Source organism: Anarhichas minor, unplaced genomic scaffold (genome assembly GCF_050575085.1).
Source record: "Anarhichas minor isolate MPS153535 unplaced genomic scaffold, ASM5057508v1 ptg000006l, whole genome shotgun sequence".
Classification (NCBI taxonomy): domain Eukaryota; kingdom Metazoa; phylum Chordata; class Actinopteri; order Perciformes; family Anarhichadidae; genus Anarhichas; species Anarhichas minor.
The window spans coordinates 4,538,781-4,558,468 of record NW_027466452.1 but is presented as its reverse complement, the minus strand read 5'-3'; the positions used below and the strand labels follow the sequence as shown (position 1 = coordinate 4,558,468).

The 19,688-nt window shown below is 43.5% G+C and overlaps 1 protein-coding gene across 1 annotated transcript in view; it reads right to left on the bottom strand.

The window, feature by feature from the left end:
• The window catches only part of astn1 (astrotactin 1), a 405,541-nt gene that overhangs the window by 34,461 nt on the left and 351,392 nt on the right, over positions 1–19,688 (bottom strand). Inside the window, exons 18-20 of the mRNA XM_076079850.1 lie at positions 18,919–19,196; positions 16,654–16,787; positions 16,044–16,195 (exon numbers count right to left, since the gene is read on the bottom strand). Of these exons, the coding sequence (XP_075935965.1) occupies positions 16,044–16,195; positions 16,654–16,787; positions 18,919–19,196 (564 nt within the window). The remainder of the gene's footprint in view (positions 1–16,043; positions 16,196–16,653; positions 16,788–18,918; positions 19,197–19,688) is intronic.

Genomic DNA, 19,688 nt, shown 5'->3' with positions numbered 1-19,688 from the left:
CGGCATTAATCTGAAGTTTACAAGACTTCAAAGGCAAACAGTCAAATAAAAAAACCCAACCCGATTTATTTTAAACATCCATCAACGTTTACAGACTAGCCTCCTACTTCAACTTTGAACCTTCAATACTCGCCTTAGCCTGACCGCTCATAGCTGTTGCTCTTTCAGCCTTCATTGTTGCATTGTTGGTGTTCTCCCAGGTCTCAGAGGTTTGCTGTGTTCAAAGCGAACCAAAATGATAGCCAGAGCAACAAACACAAGACCCTAAGTTGCGATACACAGGAATTCTCCTCCTGTCCAGAAGAAAATCAGTTATATTGCTCTCTTGAACCTTATTCCACGTTTGGCCTCACCTCAATTGCGGATGTCAAGAAACAAATTTTGCCTTTGGCAGTGTCAAATGGACTGTGATTAAAAAGTTGTTTGCCAAGTACACATGGGTGATCCATTTTCACATACTCACATCCCCGTCTGCTCTCACTCCTCAACCCACTTTCTCACATGTCGTAAAGGAGGGAGACTGGCTCAAAACCGACTGTTCATGAATCCTTTAACAAGTCATAAGCTCATTAAAACACAAGTGTTGGTGCAGATATGGGTATCTGAAAATACCTTTGAGCCTTTGGATCACTTTAGGCTGAGGCGCATAACAATATTACTCTGTTGGTTTAAGAGCTGCCATCCACTCTTTATCTGTCCAATCTTTTCCTGTCAATCCCATCTTTCCTGCCAGTCTCCCCTGTTAACCACCTGAAGCAGCAGAACCTGCGGTACAGAGCCAGGTGAAAACAGTTTGAGGAACCCTGCTGGTTACTGTCATGGCGAGAGGAATGCTTTATGTGGGTGGCCCTGCTGGCCAGGAGAACAGAAAGCGCACCTAACTCGACTCGAACAAATATCTCAGTCAAAAGAGACGCTGTGTGCTGCCATGAAATTTATAGACATGACTCAACATCTTTTAAAAGAATTACAAAGAAACAAACTGTTTCTCTACCGCGTTGATTGCTGACAGACAGTTTTTTAAAAAATGAAATTGATTCTGGAGACGAATCAGAGCAAAACTTCACCCTTGACGGCTGCTGACCTGGCGAGCTTGTGAGAGGTACTGAGAACGGGATGAATCCTGAGAAAATAGCATGTGAAGAATTCTGACCTCGCGCGGATTACTTAATTTATAGGCTTAATTCCTGAGCCATTTTGTCATAATGAATCGCTGCCCAGGTTGCAAGTGTCTCCTATAGTTATAAGGATAGATGCAAAAGCCTCCGCAAGAATGCAACAACTTTACTAGAGCAAGGAGATCTTTGATTTACTGTCAGCAACAGCACAGAAAAAGAAAAGCCATTTCTCATCGTAGCATGGACACTAACACAATTGCTATCTATCAAAACCCTTATAGTTTCAATGTTAAGTGAGATAAAATATGACACAACAGAGAAATATGTCTTTTATATCCGTGAACAGATTACAGATTGTGGCAAAACAGCAGCTGAATGAAACTGTTGGAAAGACAAAATGAGCCCATTTGGAGTAGCTCAGATTCTTCAAAACATATTGATATGTATATTCTCTACAGTTGGTGTAACAGGCTGAGGAAAATTTCACGCATTTCATCTCCACCACACAGGCTGGCCAGCCGGCTCGTCCGAATGACATTCATAGACCCGTTCAAGGTTCGGTTGGGAAGTGTTGTAAATCTGTCTTTAAAGTGAGATCAGTAAATCTGCTTGAGACAGGACATTCTAGCCTGATAGCTCCTGGGTGGGCATCAAAAGATTTCAGGCCATCACTCTGGGAGATACTGTGAATGTGGAACTAAAAGTATGATTTTAAAAATAAAATGTTGCCTATTTAAGATGTACGTCTATAGGCACTTCCACAAACCTGTTGGAAATAAGACAGACATCCATGAAATTGCACTTTCATGGATGCCACAGTCCAACTTTAGGGCTTTCATGTGGAGCAGCGGTTGACTACTATGGAGTAGTTTGGCTCCAGTTAGCGGCGGATAATATATGCCAATTATATTATCTTAAATAATAGTAAATAATAATAGTAATAGTTATTGACCGCACATTAAACCCATCCTGCAAACTGCTGTCTACCGTGAAGTGCAAACGTTATCATGTCCAGCAAGCTACCTTACAACCCACAGTGGTAACCTGGTGGTATTTTCAAAGGTAGGGGGCATGTCATCGCTTCGCTACATTACTTAGAGGCGATGCAGGTCGCTTCAGTTGGTGAAGACTGTAACATTCACTCTGTGCAAGTCAAGATGCTGCTGTATCAAAGTGCTTTCTATTTGGATTGTGGAAGTTTAACACTCCAGCAACTCCAGCTAAACTTGCAATACATTTGCCGAACTCATTTCTCATGGTCATATCCTTTTCACTTGTTAAAGTTCAGCATCCTGTTTGTAAAATGCAATTAACCAACTGTCGATTCCCTGCAATACACAAACTAGAATGCTCCTCCCAAGTGTCCAGTTCCTTTAAATGAATCATCAGCAAGCAAGGACGCCAAATGTTTTACAAATATGTTTGGAGAGTTATCCTCACTCTTTTATTTAGGTATCATGCAGGTGCATATTCAACAAACCCTTGATAGGTTCCCGGATTAAAAATGGATCAGCTGGAAACATTCAAAAGTCAACTTGACATGGAATTGTTACAACAACTTTTCAGCCTCAGTCGAGGGTAAAACTTATCATAACAATTGATGTTTTTGATGTTTTTATTAATTTAGCTGTTTCCGCTCAGGTTTTCTATACACAGATGTATACATATGTGTGTATAAACCGGCAGATGGAAACATACTTACTCTTGTGGTACAATGAGGTCAACAAACATGACCAATGGTAACGCCAAATGAACCGTCCCTTTGAAGATAATGGATCTGTGTCCGGTTCAGTGAAAGTCCCATTTGCAATGGAACATCATGTTCTATGCAGAGCAATGCGTTGACGTACACCGTGGAGACCCAGTCTTTAGAGCGGGAGAGACACCACTCTGAGGACCTTGTCATTCAGCTGGAGTTGTTTACCCTCAGCATTCTTACAGGATGATTTGTTGGAAAAATTAAGGATTGCCAGGAGACTGATGTGAGTTATGGGATGTCTCACCTTTTGAAGTCCTGCCTGCTGTCGTCAGTTCAGTTGTGCAGGCCTGGACACTGAGTGCATGTGTGTGTGTGTGTGTGTGTGTGTGTGTAAACCCCTCCAGCCAATCCTCTGCTGTTTTTCTCCCCTTAATGGAAAGGACAGGTGCTTTAAAGATGATTATGTTTTAACTGTGGAATCTTAATGTCTATTAGACCTGTAGTCCTATAAGGAAATAAAATAAATACACTTAAACAATAGTGTTAATTAACTCACTTTCATGTATTTCAGTGTTAACACACACACACACACATGCTTATAATGGAAACATGTTGTTCCCCTGTTTCTTAAAAACTAAAAAACATTTTAGGATAAACATCCTTCTTTGTGAGATAAGAATATTAATATAAATTTCATGCTTTAAAGACTGAGGGGATGGCTACAGTTAAAAAGTAAGTGTTGAATCTAACCCACTCAGAAAGATAATGTTAGGTTGAGCTATTTCTTTTTTACAAACAATTTATTGAGAACATGTGATGAGGTGCCCTCTAGGATTCCATTCCAGTGGAGAAAATATGGTGATGTCCTCTTTAGGATGCCCTGTGAGTGGAGAAATATGATGGAGGAAGCGAGTAGTGGAGAAAATGTTTTACAGTGAAAGAAGTCGTCATCCACTGAAGCAGAAGTCAGCTTTAGAGAGGCACATATCATGAACCCCATGAACTGAGAGGAGGGGGGAAAACAAGAGCGAGGCAAGAAGAGTGTGAGCGATCTAATGGGGGGTTTACAGTGCCGCACACACACACACACACACACACACACACTCACACTCACACACGCTGCCTGTAAAGGTAAACACTTCAGCCTAAACGTTCTCCTCTCTCCATCCTATAACAGGTTTCACTATGGGCTGCCTGGGAATTCATCCACTACTGTTAAAGCAGACAGCTTCCTTGTAACTAGCTGTAATTGGCAGCTACACACACCCACACACACACACACACACACACACACACGCACACACGCACACACACACACACACACACACACACACACACACACATATGGCAGTAAAAGCCTGAACAAATAACATCTGGACTTGGTTGTCTACCGTTCCATTAAATAACAGGCGAAGAGACCAGCGACACAACAACAACATCACGGACAAACCCTTCAGTGTAGTTTCTTGGCACGTCAGCGCTGGTCACAACCACTACCAGACCCCGATGATTGGCCACACAGAGAGGATTGTTTTGAACTTTTGAAGACCCACATCCCATTGGACGGGGAGGGGTAATTGTGGAGGAGCAGAAGGATGAGGAAGATGAGGATAGAGACGGCGGGATGGCCCTGAGGTCACTCAAAAAAAACAACCAAAAAACGGCCTTGCGTGAAAGAGAGAGAAACAGCCCGCCAATCTCTAAGTGCTTTCTCACAATTGATGAGTGATACGTGCGCTCCCGAGCTGCCATTTGCGTCACGGCAATCGTAATTCATAGAACATTACATCTTCAGAGAGGCGATAAATTGTTCTATAATTTGATGGACGTGCGTCCGACCTAATTGATAGCAGTTGCTGTGAGAGCGCTCCGCACGCCAACTGTAAATTTTGCCAAATGCGTCAATAACAGAATGAAACACCTTGGACAAAGGCGGATACAACAGTCAATAACACACCAGCGGCTCTTCAAAAGGGTAGAGGGCTGCATGTCCGGCATACCTTGTAGACAACTAAACAGTTACAAAAAAATAAAACCAAACCTGCAGGTCCATAAAACGCCGTATGGCGTTTATATGATATATCTCTTACTTTCTTTCCCCTCTCCCTCTCTCTTTACCTCGCACGCCGTCTAAATCGAGCTCCCCTCTCGTATGAGCAATCCACACTGACAACATGTTTTAAGTGCTCCTGGAGTGTTCAGGCTGTCAGCCGTTCGTCTCACGCAACCAACTTCTATTTAGACAAATGTGTCAGTTCACACCGACTTGAGTGACGCACAATCCCCATAGGGATCCATTCAGATCACGCAGACCCCCACCTTCCATGAAGTGAATCTACTACGATCTATCGAGGCCAACAGTTTCACAGTGAACCTTCCCTTCACAAAAACAATGTCTTTTGATCTGAGCAGTAGTTTTGGTGGCATTCCTCATATAAGACAGTGAAGATCACAGTGAAGACATTTTAGTCGGCCGCTGTCCTTTCAGCACCAAAGGAGCAGCACTGATAAAAGGACAGCTGGATTTGTGGATGGTGGACTGAGTTTATATGATGGTCAGTTTGCTTCTGTAGTGGTTTTACATCCTTCTTCTTTTCCTTTTGACAGGCCAATCCTTTTTGTCTTTACTGGCAGTTCGATAAGGACAACCCTGAAGACCAGTGTCTGAGATTATCAATCTTTTCCTTATTTGACTTGGATCTTACACGACTCCTCATCACTTGTTTATAACGTTGTTTACTGGAGGACAAAGATCTAGCCTCTTGACTTTGCTCTCAAAGTTCACCAGATTGATGCACATAACTTTAAAATGTATAGAATTTGTATCCGTGGGAGCATATCCGGACCCCCCAAAGAGTCTGAGGTATTACGTCATGGCAGCGCTGCTTCTCATATTAAACAGCATAGACACAGTGACCAACATTGCCATCCCTAGAGCCCCGTGCCACTACCGAAGGTAAAAACACAAACCTTTCAAGTTTGTTCATTATTTTGATATTTAATTCCTTTTTGAAATATCTAATCTTGGCTCAACAGACATGATTGATTTACCGTGTGTATTGATGCACGTATTTGACTCTGTTCTTCATAAAATCCAGCATTTATACTCTCAGTCTATGTCTTCAGTGAAGGAGTGAAGGTTGTGTGTGGAAAAGTAACAAATCCACATGGAGAGTGACATGAGAAGGGCTTTTTTTATTTCAATAATTCCATCACCACATGACTGATTTACAAGACCAGTTTAGCCTCTGACATAGACTGCATTTATCTTCTTCATGATCATGCCCAAAGAGGCCCATCAGCTTTTCAATAAAGGTTTCAGCCAAAGTCCTGTTTTGTAACTGGCAGTTCAAAGCCGCTATCAGAAATAACGCAGCTGTGTTTGATAAAATAATATGGAACAGACACAATTAATTAGACTAGAACCTGATGTGTGCCACCAACACTATGAGCTAGGTGAGAGTTTCAATGAACATTCCTTTTTTATTTTTATTAAATGAACTCTTCTAGTACTGCCTTGTCATGCCAACTCAGAGGAAAGTGTGAATCGGAGTACCCTGACAAAGTGTGACACTGGCAGGAAAGCATTCCTCTGAGATGAGCTGTCATTTCTTTCCCCTCGGGGAGACATTGCCTTACTCCAGAAGGTACTTTAAATACATCTTTTATGTAAACACAAGCAACTAAAAAGGATGCATTTAGGGGTCATTGATAAAATTCTTTCAACTTAAGTTGCCGATATGATAAGGTAGGCCTCATACTGCACATGCATTGCAGTTTAGACATGAAGGAAGCAAGACAAATACAAAATAAAGGCCTTAAAACAATATTACTTTTGGTGCAGTGTCCCTCCAAATGTGTAGCAATAGCGTGCCCTAATAGATTACAAGCATTAATCATTCCAATGTGATCTCAGTCCTTTGATGCTATGTTGGTTCTCTAGTCAAGCGGGCGGGCAAAGTAACAGAGCTCTTAATGGCCTAAAGCATGTAACATATAAGATAGCTTACAGCATGTGAAACTATTTGAATCTGTCAAATGTCAATCATACAATGTCTCATGGGTTGATGTTATTAGAGGTCATTAAAAGCCCCTTGCAACACCGTGTTGACAGGGAGCCTCTGGTAGAGTCTCTCATGGCTAATTAGTGCCTGGTGACGGATCATGACACAGGCCAGGGAAGGGTGATTGAAGGCGGGCATGGGCAAAAGCGTATGCCTTGGTGGATAGAGCCCTGGCTAGGCAAACTAGCTATGGAAACATGGAACACTTCTCTTTTGGGGATACGCATGCACTGATCTGACTGGACCCAAACTACTTAATAGGAACTTGGATTTGTCCAAGGAAAGATGCACTGGGTGTTGCAAGGATATGCAATTCCATCAAGTGTACGTGGCCACAGAGCATCAGGCCAAAGGTTCCATGATTCATTTTGCAGTCATAACATCAGATCTGAAGCGTGTGTCTTGGACACTCGAGTAAAGAGAAATGCAGAGCTGTCAACTGATGACCACCTGTAAGTTGGATCAGATGATCGGGGAGGCTGCTAAACTTGATAAAGCTCAATGTGCTGTGAGGCTGAACTGTTGAGAGAAGAAGTCCTACCTTTGTAGGAACTTTTCTTGCATTGGAGGGTCAGCACCTCCACGTGTCCATGTTACTCTGTAGCGTTGTGGGTTGAAAGAGAGTTGCTGCCCCAGATGAAAGGTTTTTTAGGGTCCTGATCATGAATGAAGATGCTGGCTGAATATTGACTATCTATACAATCATAGAATATATCACAGACCAGAACCACTCCACCAATGCATTGAAAAATAGCCAGCAAAGGTGATCCAGGCTTCTGATGTGGATGCATGATGTACACCTTCCTGTGGAAGTATTTTGAGTGCATCTATCTAGAACATGAGCTGGGGGGCCTCCGGGCTGCTGTTTCCTCAGCAACCTGGACAAAGCAGGGCAATGTGGTTGGGTTAAAATGTATTTCCCCCTATGTGTGGAAATTATGAAATGAAGGAACCAACTTCTGATCACTCAAGATGAAGACAAAGCAGGTGGGACGGGTCAACCAGAGGTGACTGAGAGGAAGCTGGGAATCGTTTTGGGGTGACACACATGTTCCGGTCGCCCCTCCCCCCTGTGTTCCACTGACCCTCGAGCAAACCTTGCCCTTGCTGGGTGATCAAAGCTGTTTGTTTTTCGCAGTGAGGCCGGTCCAGCCAAGCGGTGCCCTGACTTAAAGCAGACTTCCTACTCAAGAAGTTTCCCCACATCTGCCGGGGACCGTGCATATGCCTGTGTGTATATGTGTGCGCTTACACTATGATGCCTGAAGCTTGTTAAGGGAGAGATTACTGCACAAACAAGCTGTTGTCAGCTCCAGATCTAGCCGAGTCCTGGATGCTATAATCAGCAGCTGTACATATGTAGACTTATCTAATATTACATAACCACAAACAAGATTAAAGAAAATACACAACTGCAAGCGTGCAGCCGTCAACAAGCATATGCTCTGCGTACAAACAACACAGCTTTGAGGATGTTTTTGTGAGGAACGGGGGGATATTCCGACATCTGTTTCTGATGAACCTCCGGAGAAAGTTAAGGGCAGATATTTGGTCTTTTGTTTTGTTTCTTTCACAGATGATCAGTAGTGCCTGTTCGGATCCTTTCCCGTAAACGGATGCTCTGCTTTGACTGTCCTTCTGGAATTTATCACGCAAGCCATTCGGGGGTTAAATTCGGGGAAGAAATAATCTTTCAGATATTGAAGAAGCATCAAGCAGTTTCCCGCGAGCAGTGGCACAAGTGTGAGAACAAATGATTGATAGCGGGTTAACATGCAGACCATAGCGTGAAGAATTGATGGAGACATTCTGCTTTTATTCACTTCTCTTATGTTTCAGTTTGACTTCCCCTGCTGCTATATGGGTGCTAGAGTAGGGGGAGATGCACACAGGTAAGAGGACACATGTAAGGGGGGGGGGGGGGGGGGGGGGGGGGGGGTCTCTGGATGGAGTACACCCACTATCTCCTCATCCATCACATTGACACAATCCATTTGGACCTGATTTTAAAACCATGGCGCTCTTTTTACTGTGACATGTCACATTTTAAAAACTGGAGAGAAAGAGAGAAGATGTGAAAAAATAACAAACCACTGAATCCAAAACATAGCAGATCTACTCATCTTAAAGTTTAGGAAGGTTGATATCATCATCTTAAGTTATACAGCAATTAAAACCCTGAGGCCCGTCATCATCAACAGAACCATATTAAGCTGACTTATTTATCAAAATATCCCACACTGATACATTATATGTAATTGTAGAAAACAATCTAGAGAATCTAGAGGTGGGGATTCCTTTTGATGTGCATTACACAGTTACATCAATGCCTGTTAAAGTAGCATTACAGCTGTCATACATCAATCATAACTCCTTTTATTATCCTGTAAAACATGATGTTGTGACTCCATGGAGCTAGGAGTTCCTATGTCATAAGGAGGTTGTGATAAAAAGCTGCTTTAAAGGGATGGTTTGGATGTTTTGAAGTGGGGTTGTATGAGGCACTTATCCATGGTCCGTGTATACAGTAGATGGCTTTCGGCATGCACCCCAGTTTGGAGAAATAGACAGGATGCAAAGCAATGCACTGCTATGTACGGGGGCAGCAGCAAAATGAATTTTAACTATCAAAAGATAATCAATATCAGTTCAAGAAAAGGAAAGAGGAAGGTAGAAAAGCTAGAGAAGTAAAGAAAGAGGAGGCCAGATAAGGGGCAACTGGAAGGACTGAGAGGAGTAGGGGAAAAGAAAGAGAGGAGATAAGGATTTTAGGGGAAAAAAAGCAATGGAGAGGAGGAACATAAGATGAGAGGAAAGATGAGGGAGTGGTGAAGGAAAAGCAAAGAGCCGGGGGAGAGAGAGAGGCAGCCAAGATGAGATCTGTGGAGAATTACACATCAGCTCATGTGAGCCTGACTCTCCGGGACGACAGAAGACTGACAGCCAAAATCAAAACCACTCCGCTCAGCCGGCTTTCCAGATCCTCCCATATTTTTCAATCTCCCTCCTGTCTTTTCTGTTTCCACCTCTCGTTCCCTCGCTCGTCTTCTCCCCCTCGGCGGTCTTTTTTCTTCCCTCTCGTAGCTCAACCCAACGACCGTGCCCGGGCCACCTTTGCCTGTGTGTTCACGATCAGGGTGTCGGCCTCCAAAGTGATCATCCGCTAAAGACCAGATGCAGAGGTGGGAAGCTCTCAGAGACTCTCCCCCATCACGTGTTTGTTTTTCTATCTTCCTTGAATGCAGCCCAGGTGCACCGACCAGAGCTGGATAGCTTTCTCTCTGTATAATTAGAGCCACACCGGGCAATTTCTCACATCGGAGAGTCCAATTGGCCGGGGAGCCGTTAAAAAGTTTTGACAACTTTAACACCCAGAAGTCACAGAATGCGATCTGTAAACCGCATTATCCTCTGACCTGTGTGTTATCTGGCGGCTGTGCAGAAGGTGAAGGGGTTCAAATACATTTGCAAGTCTACAGCTTTCTCTGGATGCAGTGCTCGCTCATTGCTCTTTAGGAGACAGTTTTGGAGTTAAGATTCTTTTCCTGTGGGTGGAAATGTTTGGATAGCCATCAGCAAACTCTTATTTACATTAAGAGGGTCACATCTATCGCTCCATCATCCTCCAACTGTATCAGAGAGCCGTTTTCTTCTGCAGCTAAACTAAATTACATTTATCGTGCACATTAGTGCCAAAATGAATGATTCATTTGGACTGTGGTGTTTTGGCCTTTCGGTACATGGCCTGTGCTGCTACACAGCCTTGCACAATAATAAAACCTTCACCTTCTCCCTCCCTTTGACTATTGCACTGATTATTATCATGCTAACTGCCAGTGATTGAGATGGCATTCAAAGCTATATCTTTATATCAACAGTGGGCTACATGAGCACATTTGTTATGTAGTGACAAACCCATAGTTTGCCCCTCTGCTCTACAGAGCGGTTTAGCATCTTTCAGCTCCTTGTTTTGGTTTTACAGCTCCAGCTTCCAGCAGCAGCCGTTTTGGGCTAAAGTGCTCTGATGAACCCTGATAACCTAAACAGGTTGATCATAATCGATGTTGTTGCGGCTGCTTTAATCTGTGGTAGAAAATCATTTAATGGGACAAAGTGTGACTCTTAGCAGTGTGGATGGTGACTGATATGTTTTTCCCTTTTTCCCTTGTCACACTCACTGCCATGTTTCTCCAGTACTACTGCAAACCTGTAGGCTATGCTCAGCATGCTTGTGTTACCAGCTCTCATACTACTACTTTTGACGTTAAGACTTCCTGTATGCCAAACTGCTACCGGTACATGGAAAAACACCAGAGAAACCGCTTGGAGGCTTTGGGCGTTGGTGCCAAATTAATTTATATTGAGATTCTTTATATGATTCCATGTATAACAACTGTCATATTACCATAAAATGTTATAACTCAATATTTGGGATGGATAACGAATCATGGATAACTTTATTTCAATTGGTATTTTGGCAGGCCCTGCACTCTTTTTGTCAAAGACTCAAATAAAACCAAAACATGCAAGTTCTACCCATTTAGAAGTCTGCATTATGTACAAACTGAAACATATGTGGTGCACATCCCAGCACAAGTGCAAATCTTGTCATACATCTTCAAACCAATAGTTTTGTAATCCTACTTTGTGGCAAAAGCTGAGGCCAGTTTTAGGCCTGTTATTTCAGAGCCAGTCCTTTTAAAGAAAGAAAAAAAACATTTTGGGTGTTTTTGCCAAAAAAGGACCTCACATACAATGTTATTTCCCATTAGAGAAGCTTTGATGGACTTCAACTTCGTCCAAAGTGAAGAAACTTGGATGCTGGATTCTCCCTACACTGCAACCAGCAGCACAACAACAAACATCTCTGTATGGTCACAAAGTCAAAACAGCTGCCCCGCACTTTAAAACAGCCTGAACAGACTGAACTGATGCGGAGGTCTTTTGCAATTCAGGGTGGACTAAAGTCCTCGCCAGCATCAATGTGCTGCAGCAGAAAGGTACAGGTCCTTCTGTCTTTATTGGATCAGGAGCTCATCTCTCTCATACTACTTCTAACTTAATCAGAGGAAAATACTTCAGGCATTGTCCAGCATTGTAAGACATTGATTAAGTAAGTTCACGGGATTTTCACGCAGGCAACAGCTGTTGAAATGGAAGTTGACTTATTTTAAACGTACTTAACTGACATACTTATTTTGCATAACAAATGTACTTATTTGAACCCAAACCATGTTCTTTTCCTAAGCATAACCAAGTCCTTTGGAGGTTTATTTTGAAAATAGACTGCATGCATGTATTGAACAGAAACTGTACGTTTCCTGGGAACACAGAAGTTTATTTTAATAAGACACTATGTCTGGAACAAGCGGAAACTGAGTATTCCTGAGTCCAAAACGAACCCAGAGCGTCAAGTTGGGTCATAGTTGGGTCATAGTTGGAATGCGAATGTGTTGGATTAAGATACAGTATTGAGGTCCAGAAGACCTTATGTTGAAAACTAGAACTTACTCGGCTAACAGTAGCCGCAAACACTCTAAGGCAGACATGAAAGTGCATATTATATATAAAAGGCATTTTTACTCTCAAAGACTGCTCAAGCGGCATAACTAGATTAGTTGTAAACTCAGCTATTTTTTTTTTAACAGTGCAATGTCATGCATTTCTCGTGGACAAAATGGGGCTTTAGGCAACAAACAAGTGGAGTCGGATAAATTCATCCTCTGCTTCGGTTTTGCAGTGACGAATTGCACCTCCCGGGCGAGCGGTGTGCCTGTGAGTTTGTTTTGAAGCAATTAATGGAGAGGCTGGAGTCTGTTTTTCCAATGAGTTCGTGACACAATATCTGTGCCATCCTTTACGGGGCCCAGAACAAGCAAGTGATTAGCTGTGAAGCTGGCTGGAACATTGTGAGGAAATTACCCTCGCATGGAGCTGAAGGGAGAGTAAAGACCTCATGTAAGAAAGTAGCCCCCATTAGTTTAATGAGGATGGCTAAAGAGCACCATGGAAACTCACATTGTCTTATTTAGAGTGCAACAGAATCGGTAAACTGGAAAAGCTCAGCATGACAGAAACAGTCCACCGAGTGGAATATTCCTGTGCCACAGTTCCTGCGTGTCTTGCCCAGTACCAATGCTAATTTCCATGAAAACACTGCCATAAGCTCCGTGGTAGATACAGTTAGATACAGGAGCTGTAAGACTGCTTATCTGATTGGAATATCATTCACACAACTCTGTATCAACCAACAAAGTGATAACAAAGAGGCATCAGCAGGTTATTTTAGCAGTAACGACTTCATCAGTACTCCAGACTGCAGCAGTTCCTGTTTGCGTCACAAAGAAATAGCTTCTTTCAATACGTCTGATCGTGATCAACTCTTTCCAAAAACTGTAAACTTTGATGTTGGACCAAAGCACCATTCTGATGCCCCGAAAGATTGACTTTGTGGCCAGATAAGAACTTTGTTTGAACTTTAAGTCTTTAGTAAACAATATATCGATGCACTGCAGGCCCCAAGATGTTCTCTCAACCGCAGAAAGTCATGCTGGAGCATCCACCGCTTTTTCATCTTCCCTGTTTATCGCTCTGACAGCGCAAATTAGGGGATGGGACAAACATTTGTTTTCTTGGGCTGTGGAACACAGTGGTAATGGTGAGCTCTTTAAAGGGCGAAGGAAGAACGTTCTAAAATTCCAAAAAACGTAAACTGAAAGGTCACGTTTGCCGTTAAAGTGATATTTCAGTGCTGTTTGGAAAATAAATCTCCCCTACATTTCACTATACATTAGCACAGAGGTTCCACTGACGGTACACTTTCCATTTCTTTACTCCCACAAGGAAGAAGCATGAGCTTATTGACGGTAAAGCTGCATTAACACCCCGGCAAAGTGGGTAACTGCCCCGGAGCCACAAAGGCCCAAGCTTTAATACGGCTATTTGTTTGTGGTAATGGTAATTAAGTTTAGAAATACAGGAATGCGTACCACTTATGCACACCATCAGCTGACTGATGATGAGGGCCTGTAGGTTGGTAATGATGAGGCTCAGACACTCACTGAGTCCCTGTGTGTGGAAATCTAGTTTCAAGATGATAGTGCGCTCAAATGACCACAAAGTTAACCTGTTTTATTACAGAAGAGAAATACTTTACATAATGAGCAGTGAGGGAGACATACAGGTAGTAAACAGGGACCCAGACAATTATTGTGTCCGTGTAGCCAACTAGGTTAACCGAGCCATGCAGTGACATACTGAATAACGAAGCAATAAATATGATTTTCTTTTTTTAAACATCATTTCCCAGGACTTTTCCAGGACATTTTCAGTGATGATCTAATGGTGCGAGAGACAGGAATAGTCGCTGCAAACGTATATGTTCTTCTCTGTGGAAGTGTCATTTACATACACATACATTTTCCAACTTCAATGAGTTGGAAAATCGGTGAACTGTTTTCCAGGTTTTACAGAAAGTGTTGAAATCCTGCTCGTACCTCCAAAGACATGATAAAAACAATGAGTGAAATCAGGGACATTAGCTGACTCACAGCAGGAGGTCACGTGAGGATGCATTCAGGTTGATCCGGGAGTTATTCCACCGTGCATGCTATACAGCACAGTGAACTTCAGTTTGACCGTATAATATTCTTTGTGTGACCAAATAAAACGTACAGATATACGTACAGGAGCCACACAGCCGTCACTAATGCCTGCTTTGATTCTCCACCCGTAAAATGGAGAAGTGTGGATATATTTAAGATAAGATAATCTTATCTTAAATATATCCACACTTCTCCCTCTGTGTTTTACTCAGAAACATTCCAGAAACGTGCATCTCCACGGCCGGAATGGACAAAAATCCTGTTGCACTTTAGCAGCATCCAGTATGATTTAGAATGCCCTCTGATCATGGGTTACATCTTTATACGCTGTTGTTTCAGCAATCCATGACATATAATATACTGTATCCCTTGCAATACGAGAGGGGAGGAAGAGGCAGAGTCATAGTTTATCCATCCCTATAGATATAAATGAATAAATAAATAAAAGTAAACCTTGGAAATACTGACTGAAATAAGTTATGTTACCGTGCCAGTTCTTTTAAAGAACACAAACGGCTATGAAGAACATTACTGCTGCACCTATATCTCATCTCCCTCTGTAATAGCACTGCTCTCCTCCCATCTGAATATGCTGCTTTGATTAAGGATGCTCACCGCTCCAAATAATACACTTCATTCTCTCATTAAGCCACAACAAACTCTGGTCCTCGCAGGGCACTGTAACAGTCTCCATTATGGATTTGGTTCATTACTGCTAAAATAAACTGCCCCTTGTTATTCCAGCTCCCATTCATATAAGTCCGTCTGTTATGGATGACAGAGCTACCACACACACACACACACACACACACACACACACACACACACACACACACACACACACACCCCTCCTGTGGCTGCTTATATGATTTCCTCCTTTTAGTGAAAAACAGCAGAATAAACAAAACACTAATCCTCATGGAAGTGTGCAAACAGTTAAAACCCTTTGAAATCACTTAAACACACATCTGACTGTTTCATGCTGTCATGTGGCTAATTTGTCCACTATGACAAATTGCAAGACTCCCTTCTCTGAAAGCAATTACTGTAGTACATCAGATAAAACTGCATTACATTAATTGAGTATGACATATTTTATGAAATCTGTCTAATACACAAACTAAATACTTCACTTCCCCATCACCATTATTACTGGTGACCGCCATCTTGTGGAGGCCTTAAAAACTACAACAGAATTAGGGCCATAACAAATGAAGTGATGTGTGAATCTGGGCCTGCATGTACGAGATTTCTTCCGGTTGGTTTAATAGACCAGATAAAACTAATTAGGCTCATACTGCCACACGGTGCTGACAAATTGGCGGGTTTATGGTTTGAGCTAAATCCAATCCAAGAGAATGATGGTCCCTGCTAGTGGGTCTAGACTGAATATATCTGATTCTCATTCTGATTCTGATTTATGACTTCTTTTTTGCACTAACCATTACTAAAACTGGCATCCCTGGTCGCCTGGCAACATTAGCCAATTTACAATTTTGGTCCTCAATCATCATCAATGGCCAAAACTCTGGATGTGGGCCGCTCTGGGCCGACGTACCTGTCTCAACTTTGGAGTGGTCGGTCCTCTCCGTCACCTTCTCCTGGCTAATGAGGTAATCGACGATCCGCACGCCGATTGGCGGCTCGGTGTGGTTCCACTCCATGATGACCAATGAGCTGCTGGGCTCGTAGGTGTACGACAGCTTCAGTCTGGCAACAGAGAGACAGAGATGCTGTCAGCGAGCCAGTCTCAACCGGCGGCTAACATTATTCACGGTTAACTGCGTCACAGTGAAAAGACATTCTGCAAAGTCACAAAACACGTCCGGCCAACAGGAAATACAGCCGATTTTCCCCCTGATGACGGACTTACTCAAGAGCAGTGACCTGCAGCTATGTAGCGTCTGGACCCATGTGTACATGCCAACCAGTCAATTCAGCTAATCCTTTCATTGATAAGCACTCCCACGCGATAGTGGACACATTTTAAGACCCCCACCCCAACCATTCAGCAATACACCCATGGCTGTAATATTTGGCGGCAATAAAAACCGGTGTACACGTGCATCCTGATGGCTTGAGACCATCGCGGCATGAGATGGAGGTCTGCCAGTTAAACGACGGATGGTACCAGTTTGCAGAAAGGTCCTTTTTATGAAGTTACTAACATAGGCTGGGGAAGAGGGGCGCAGGTGGGCAGTCCGTCGGCGCCGAAGGCACTGGAATCACACCGACACCAGTCATCGATGACGTCACCTTTCCCTGAACACCACAGCATGCTCATCATCGCCTCATGTAGAGACTACGGAGAGAGAGAGAGGGACAGAGAGAGAGACACAGAGAGAGAGAGAGAGACAGAGAGAGAGACACAGAGAGAGAGAGAGAGAGAGACAGACAGAGACAGAGACAGAGAGAGAGAGACAGAGAGGGAAAACAAAAGTCAAACCTAAACTCAAAGCACATGTCATATTGGTCCAGGCAATATTCAAATGTGAATACATACATACAATATTACAGGCGCCCAGTAATGTCCTCATGCAAACGAACAAAAGTTATGTTTCCATGTTACTCAATCAAGCTCGAACAAATGTGTTGAGTATGTTTCCTCCCTCATTTCGGTATTTAAAAATGCAGCATTGTTGATGGAGGCGGCATGGCTCAGGAGGTAGAGGAGTTGCCTAGCGATCACAAGGCTCCTGGTTGAGACTCTGGACCCCTAACCGCTCCCGATGAGCCGGTTGGCACCTCGCGCTGCTGCCTCTGCCATCACTGTGGGTGCATATTGGCATGTGTTGAGTGATCGGTAGGCTGGAAAAGCTCTAAATAAATGCAGTCCATTTACCATTTATATCTGTTCACCAGCTCGCAGTCTGTCTCGCCCTCCCTGTCTTTGTTGGTGCATTGCAGCATATGTTGGCCCGTAGATCAGTGGAATGGAGAGAAAACATTGGCGCGGGTATTGTGTTGTGCACACGACATACAAACAATAGAAGTAGCTCCATAGCGCTACTAGAGGTCTAAAGCGCCACAGGATGTCCCTCAGGTGATGTTCACACTGCAGGCAAAAGTGGCCCAAATGTGATTTTGCGCATAATTGACACACAACAGTGTGAACAGCACACATCACATGAAATCTGATCTTTGCAATTCTGATATGGGCCACTTTCATATGTGGTCCTAAATCAGATCCAGGTATTGAGACTTTTATGTCACTCACTGGATGGAAACTTGTCACAATTCAGCGCTGTGAGGCCATTCGCGTCACGACCCCATCGCCTCGGCTCCGCATCCACGCACACCTCCGTACAGAAGGAGCAGCAACTGCTCCACAAAATGCCATAAAAAAGGTCATCTGCTGTAGAATTCCCAGGCTTCCACTGCACATCAACTTATGAAGGGTAAACGCTGACTTCATATGGCCTTCATGTTCACTTCCACACGGCAGTGTGTGATGCACCAACGTTAAAAACCAAAACCTTCTTCACTTCCCTGCATCACGTCCGGGAACCGGATAGTGTTTCTACATGTGTTAAGAAAATTCTCCTGCTCCTTAAAGCTGCTATATATCAGATTGTGACCATTTCTACTGCCTCCAAACAGCTCTCAACATGGGGTGACGGCTGAGCCGGCAGCTCGCAGCTAACAGTGCTAACAGTGCTAACAGTGCTAACGGTGAAAACTACGGCAAAGCTGCTGACAAAGCTCACAAAAATTGTCACAAACAGTCACACCAAATTCTTATGAGTTCATCTTTGAGTCCGAGTGGACGTCTGTGCCAAATTTGGAAACATATTCCCTCAATGCGTTTCTGAGATATCACATTCACTGTACGGTCGCCAGCGCGGAGGCATTAAAAAGCACAGTTCATCAGAGATGGATATATATAGCTTGTAATTACTGTATATGTAATATCAATACAACATGTTGCCTGTGCATCGTGTCTATAGTGTCTAAGTATAGCAAGCTCCACACAGGCTCTGTCGACCACAGCGTCTGTAACTGTCTGCCCTGAGCTTCGGGATGAAAGGAGCGTGGACCTTTCCTCCTCCTGCTGGAGGAAAGAAGCTGTAACCACGTACAGTATCGAAGCAGTCACATAAGTCACAGCGCGGTACGGCAGATTGAGACCGGATACTCCAAAATAAAATAAAAAACACGTTTTTCAGCCCTGACGGATCGTTCACGTACAGTCACAAACCTTTCATGGCAGGACGCCAGTTAATAGACTGTCTGAGGTTGGACTTGCTGGAAAGAGCTTATATTCTACTCTCATTGATCTTTCACAGGAAAGCTAGAATCCAGTACAGGAGAGAAGATGCAGCCACCAATCATGATCGTGTCCCGGGAAATGGTGCAATGGATTCCGGATGAAATTGCTGTTTTTCAAACATTAGACAGTCCCAGATGGTTGAGGACAAACACGGCTAACACACCTGGTAGGTCTCGTTGTTGGACACCAGCTCGTAGATGGGCGCGGCCTTGGTGATCTGCAGCAGGACGGGCTCGGACCGCTGCCGCCCCTGCACCACCCTGGGGCTCATGTGGCAGAGGTGGCATGAGCGCGGGCACTGGCCCTGGCTGTTGCAGTCCATGCGGACGCCGGCCGCCATGCGCTTGGAACCCGTGTCCAGCAGACTGGCGATGTAGGCGGGGTAGGTCAGCGTTCTGGGCTCCTTGTCGCGCTCCTCCGACTCCTCCGAGGGCGAGTTACCTGACAGAGTGGAAGAAGGGAAAATAAATTCTTTAAATAATATTTCCAGACAAGATTAGGAAGCGCTTTGCAAAAGACACCGCAAAAATACAAAGCAATAATATGTATCATAGGCAAATATATATATTTATATTTCCCTTTGTCTCAGTGTCTAAGTGACTAACGGGGACAACAAATTCTGACATTGGTCCAGCATTGAAGCTGCAGATGTCATCCACTAGACGGGCTGCAATGAAATCATGTCGTCAATGAACATCCGATCAAAGTGCCACTGACAGATTCAGATTTGTATGTATCCAACAACATTATGGAGAGGAGCCTACAGATACATAAATACATGTCCATGCCTCATGCAGAACTTTGACGCTATTTCTCTTTTTTAAAAGGGGGAATTTTTCAGATGAGCATTTTAGGAGACTGCTTGGCTGTGAAAAAACCCAAAAGGCAATTTAAAAGCTCAGGTACCTATTAGGGAAAAGGCTTGTTGTGCGA